This window comes from Heliconius melpomene, chromosome 14, assembly GCF_056956725.1.
Source record: "Heliconius melpomene rosina isolate 202511_hmr_F chromosome 14, ASM5695672v1, whole genome shotgun sequence".
Taxonomy (NCBI): Eukaryota; Metazoa; Arthropoda; class Insecta; order Lepidoptera; family Nymphalidae; genus Heliconius; species Heliconius melpomene.
In genome coordinates, this window is record NC_140402.1 from 3,079,343 (window position 1) to 3,085,496 (window position 6,154).

General features: G+C 31.9%; 1 protein-coding gene across 4 annotated transcripts; it reads right to left on the minus strand.

Annotated features, from left to right (window-relative positions):
* Positions 1–31: 31 nt before the first annotated feature.
* Fcp1 (RNA polymerase II subunit A C-terminal domain phosphatase Fcp1) lies at positions 32–5,857 on the minus strand. 4 transcript variants are annotated; one of them, XM_085197323.1, is made up of 12 exons: positions 5,594–5,857; positions 5,186–5,333; positions 4,916–5,053; positions 4,376–4,626; positions 4,098–4,240; positions 3,081–3,633; positions 2,486–2,721; positions 2,181–2,323; positions 1,421–1,567; positions 870–1,006; positions 480–529; positions 32–214 (listed from the first exon to the last, which is right to left on the minus strand). In XM_085197323.1, the coding sequence occupies exons 1-12, from the start codon at positions 5,809–5,811 to the stop codon at positions 99–101; spliced, it is 2,280 nt and encodes a 759-aa protein (XP_085053449.1). In that variant the 5' UTR covers positions 5,812–5,857; the 3' UTR covers positions 32–98. The 4 variants fall into 4 exon arrangements, with proteins under 4 accessions (XP_085053449.1, XP_085053450.1, XP_085053447.1 ...); XM_085197324.1 differs by having other exon boundaries at positions 480–526; positions 5,594–5,856; XM_085197321.1 differs by having other exon boundaries at positions 32–217; positions 5,594–5,855.
* Positions 5,858–6,154: the final 297 nt, after the last annotated feature.

Consider the following 6,154-nt stretch of genomic DNA (forward strand, 5'->3'; position numbering starts at 1 on the left):
AGGGGATAAGGTGTTAGAAATAAAGTACCCATTATAAATTTCCTTAACATTATTTTATTAACATAAAGTAATAGAATTTGTACAACAGAATGTTGGTATCAGTCCTGAGCAAGGAATTCTCTTTCAAGGGCTGCTCCCATTAAGTTCCATGAGCTGTCATCATCATCAGAAGTTGGTGTTGAAGGTCTAGGTCTCTTCCTAGGTCGTTCTCCATCTTCTAAAATAATAAAGTTTTTATATAGATTTTTATTATACATTTAAGCCAAATCATTTAAGTATTGATCATGAGGAAATTATGGAGTTTTTGATCATTTCCCAGTAGAGGACATAGAGACAAAACTTTGCAGAATATGGCTTCCCTCAACTGCACCCGTCATGCACAGCATGTGGTGAATCTTAGTAGTTTTGAACTTTATCATTTTCTGTAAAAGATTTTTTTAAATTTTCTATAGAAGAGTAGGTATTAAAAATTATCTTACCTGTATTGGAATCACTTGAGCGTTCATCTTCATCTTTCTCAAGTAACCTGCTAAAACAGACAGGTTACAAAATTCTAATATACTTGTTACAACTTATATTTTGATGTTAGCATTAAATAAGAATGTATGGCTTTATTGGCTAGTTTTTGGACAAATTTCAAGAGGAGTAGGTTAAGTCTCTAAATACAACCAACATACTATCTTACTACTTTTTTATACAGTGAAAATGACAAAATATCTAAAAATATTGCAAATTCCAAGCATTGCTTATAGATTCACAGTGACAATAAGAAAATAATACACTATTAATTAAGTTTATATGGAAATTAAGCTACAAGGTAAAAACAATGAGAATTGTATACACTTATTATTAAATAATGTTTGCTTCACCTGTCTTGAGAACTTTTGCTTATTTCTAAACTGAGGAGCCTATCTTCAGACATGTTTTCTTCATCATCTACATCATCCTGAGGTTTCTTTTCCTCATCTGTTGAATCTTCATCAGATTCATTAAAGATATCCTCCACCTGAGACATTTTTTATATATTAGGTACTATTTTTTGCATTAGGTACTTATTTTACTATGTTTTAGTTATTTTCATTTCTTTGCTTACGTCGACATGGCGTAGCTTAAATATCGCTATTCACTAGTTTCGAAAATGGGTGGTAAAAGAATATTTTGATTCCTACTTCTTTGCTATATCATGTTAAAATAATTTATTTTTTGAGTTTTCATAATTAAATTACCTACTTGATTTATTCTCCAAACATGGCTTCACCCACTAAACTTATTGTTATAGCCAAATTATACAAAATCTTATATATAGTTAAAACTGTAAAATGATATTCTGACGTTTTTTCCTAACCTAATATTACTGTAAAGTTTCATATGAATTCATCTATCCTCACAAATTTGCACATTTATAATATTAGTAGCTCACCTCCCTGTCCATGTCGGCGATGTCGTCGCTAGAGAAGGACAGCAGCGGGTTGAGAGTGTCCATGAACCGCCCGGAGGGTGTGCGCTTGCGCAGAGGCGGCGCGGGCGGCGGGCTGCTGCAATGCGCGGGTGGTCGGCGCGCGCTGCTCTACAAATGGGGGCATTGTTTGTTTTTTTTTATTACTTTTTTTTATCTACTTATGCACTATTTTGTCAAAAAAACAGAAGAAACTAAGCTAATATGGCTGTTAAAATTTAATATGTAACATAGTTTTCTATACAAGACAAAAAAGTTTTAATTTAGTCACATCTATGTATAAATAATGTTTTTAGTTGTATCCCATTGGGGATACAACTAAAAACAATTGCCCCCAATTGTGGGGCAATTAATTATTTTCATTCTTCCACTTTAGGTAATACCAATAGCGGTGTTGAGACACAATGAACTGAAATTTATAATTCAACATTGCCTTGAAATTAAGTTCTCTCTGCTTATCTTGCTAAGTGGGATTAGGCTTAAATTTTAAAAAGTTACCTAAATAAACGAAGAACAAATATGCATATATTAATTAGTATATATACAGCATGTAAGTTTATTAAACATATCTATTTTTGTATTTATTCATATAGCTCTAATAAAATATTTAAAAAAAAATGTTAATATGGTTATCAGTGTCTTAATACTAGGTTGCCATATTCCTTGCCTTCCATGCTCAGAGCGCAATACGAGCGTGAAGAAAAAAAAGATTTATTGAACAAACCTGTCCACCTCGTTGCAAGGGATATAGGCGTTCGTCGACCCTCTCCCAGCGTTCAGCGCATGTCCACAACCATTCTGGCGTTACTACATGTATTTTATTTTTACCGTCACCCGTTTTTCGACTAGCATTCACTTTTGCCGTGCCTAGACGGAAGAAAAATATTTTTAGTTTACATACTATTTTGTAAAACAATTGCAAATAATCCACAGCTAATAATAACAGTATCTTAGCACTAGGTTCCCTTTGTCTACTCTGCTATACAGCAAGAAACTAAAAAAAAAAGAACTTTTTGTTAAACTATTTACCTGATCGAACTGCAACCAAATGAGTAGTTTTCTCAGTAAAATCCTGAGTAACTTCAGCACCTAGGCTTTTGGCAACTTGGTAGGCTCTAGAAGTTTCTATTCTTTGATGTGTGGGTACCAATCCGCTGAACACTAAGCTGGCTCCCTCTAACACTTTGCTCTTTACTTCGGGTATTATATACTTCAAATCTGGTATTTGGTATTTGCCCATAGTGTCATATATATTGTAGAATTCCCTATTAAATATAAATTATATTATATATTATTTTGAAATTTAGAATAGTATTGTTTATGCATTAAGGAAAAGGAAATAGAGGCTAGTCATGAAGCAGGGGCACAAAGTGTGACTGTAATTCGACAGGTTTTGGTCTGTTCTGACACTCAACACAAATTGCCTTCAGAATTGGGGGGGAAAATGAGGATGGAGTGTCTTAACACTAGGGTCCCTCTGGCTAATTGGTTAGAAAACTTAGTTTTCAAGGAGTGTCAATATTGATGATAAAAGGTACATGGGAAACAGAATGTGTTAATGCTAGGTTTCTTTTGTCTACTCTCCTGTATGAATAATGTGTGAAGCAAAAAAAAAACCACTTACTTATGTATTCTTTTTAAAATGTCATCTAAATATATTAAATAATCATCCGCATCATCTACTTCTATCTGGCCATCAGCAGTCGCCACCCAAACCGGTATATTAGGATTTATAACTGGTTTGCCTTGTTCAGGTTCTTTCTCAGCTAAGTTATTTGTTTGCTTATCATCTTTTATAATTAACTGTTTATCGTGTTCTTTTTGTTCATCTATTGTATCTAATTTTTCATCAGTTTTAAGAGTCTCAGATTCGTTTTGCTTATCTTTATCAGGCTCCTTGTCAACATGTGCACTTTCTACTTTGTCATCTTTAACAGCTTTTTCAATATCATTTTCTTTACTGATATCCTTATTTTCTTTGTTTTTGTCTGTTTCAATTTTATTTTCTTTTGCGACTATTTTACCATTACTACTAAGTTTTACTTCATTTTGTTCAGTCAGTTTTGTTTCTTTTAATTCTTTAACAGGCTCAGTTTCTAATGATGGCATTTGATTGCTTATTGGCTGTGAGCCATTTTTACCACTTGGTAACCTAGCCTTCTCATCAGAAGTTACAACTGAAAAAAATATTTAGATCATTTTTAAAAGTTGCAATGGAAAAAATTTGAATCAAGAATCATTTTGCATTCGATCGGCACTTGGAGGAATTAATTATTTTCATTTCTCCTCTCTAGTAAGGTAGTGTTTTATTACCGAACAAGAAGTGTGTTGCCTGTCAGGTCTATAAATATAAATGTCTATAAATTAAAAAAATATTATTTTAATGTCATCCTCGTATCTGTCTTCCTTAAAAAGCTTAAATATAGGAAGTCTTCAGAAGGATATTTTTATATGGATTACAAGGGAAGTCACAAATATTCTACCATTGCAACTTGTATCTAAATCCAAAACTAACTCTTAATTTTTTTTAAACTGATACAAACAAGAAAAAAATTGTTATAGATTCATCTTTAAGACAATTATTTAATATTCATATTTAGTATACACAATATAAAGTTTTATTTAGTAATAGGTGACTTACACAATGATGGAGGAGCATTGATATCCCCAGTGGACTGGAAAAATGAATATGGACGAACATGGATAAGATTACTAGCATGCCTCCATACATCCTCTCTGTCGTCTATTATGCAGACCATGTTATCACCACAAGGGAATAAAGCTCTGGAAAGTAATTAATAATATTTCTTTAGTATTTTGTATGATAAATAGTCAATACTATTACAAAATATATGAATATAACAATTTTCATTCATATTTTTTGTAAAGATTGAAGTATTCAAGAAATAGATAACATACTTTAAGTTAGCAGATTTTGTTCTGGCATCAAAACATTCATCTCTCGATAATATTCTATGTGAAAAATATTTCTTCTGAGGATCCAATAATTCAGCAATGGCATGAGCATACTGCCTCGCTCCAAATGTACAAACATGTAATTCGTAGTTCTTTGAAGCAGATTCTAAAAACTCTTCTGTTTTAGGTCTAAGCCTTGTATGACACCATCTACCCTGGTTACCTGGACCTCGTAAGAAAAAATGAAGTACTCCCTGTAAAAATTTCATTATTAAAATCATAATTTATAATATCCAGTGAAGGTACTAATGAGCAGTAGGACATTGGACTGTAAATATGACTGTTATAATTTTCGTTCTTTCTGACTTGGTGTAATATAATAACATTTTCATTTTCCTTACTCTGGTAATAGGACAAAGTCATGAGCATTGAGTGCCATAATTAAATGGATCTTAAATGTTTTTTTTTATTATATAATATTAATTTTGTCACTTTATATATTTTCTGTCAATGCTTCATAATATAGCACATTATTTAGATTACCTTCAAGTTGGGGGGTAAATCATCATTTGTGGTGTGAACTAATGTTTGATCAAGATCAACAAGAAGTACTAATTTTCGATCTTTTAATAATCGATTAGCATCTTCCCTACCCAATTTTTGGGCTAGTTCTCCAGACACCTGTAAAATAAATATAAATACTACTGTCATTTTATTTGTTTTAATATATTTGATGAAGAGCTAGCTATAAGAAACTGTTTTAAGCATTTTTAATTTTAGGATAGACTTGTCGATCAAAATTATAATTTATACCTTTAGGTCAGGCACAGAGTGTACCATTGGAACAACTGCTGCATCGTGTTTTTGAACCTCATCGGTTCTTAAATCTGCACCGCATTCGGCACACATGTCTTTCATAACTGTAGGATGGCGACATCCTTCTAAATCTGCAATGCATCCTCTGAAACGTAAATAAATATAATAAATTTAATTTAACTATTAAGTTATTGAGACTTAAGAAAACAACAACCTTGTTTTGGCGCGCTTACAAATAGTACTTTTTAAGCTAACGTTTTGCTTAAAACCGGTATCGTTTAATGCTCTATTTATTATAATTTAAATATTGTTCCACAAGAAATAGCACTGTGAATTTAAACATGTTGTAATTATAAAAATGTTTGGGCAATTAAAAGTATCTAAATACAATATGACGTCACTTACCCAGGCTCTACTACGTCTCCTTCTTTCACCTTGATGCATACAATAGTACCAGCGCGTGTCGACTTAAATTTCTTAATTTCACTACTGCTGCCTGACGAATCGCTATATAAAAATAATATTTGACCATGAGACACAAATGCACCTTCTTTAACTTTCCATTTTACGACTTTTAAAGGTTTTTCAGATGGAACAAATATAGGCATAGTTTTGTCAGCCATTTTGAACGGAAATTGCGTATAGTAGCAATTTCATTGGTCAGTATGAAACATTTTTGGCGGTATCGTAATATCTACCAATCGGAAATGTGATCGGCGATCAATCTAGTTTTTTCTGTTCTCCACACTTACATTACACAGACTATACGATATATTTATACTTACATATCTTTTTTTGCAAACCGTATGATAAATTTTATTCATATTTTTATGAATTTAATGCATATTGAATTTTTTTATTCTATTAATATTTTAAATGAAATTAATCTGAATCATAAATTCCAAATTGTATTCTTCCTGGGTAAGACTCAACCATAGCCAATTATTATTGTTGTCACTTGACTTA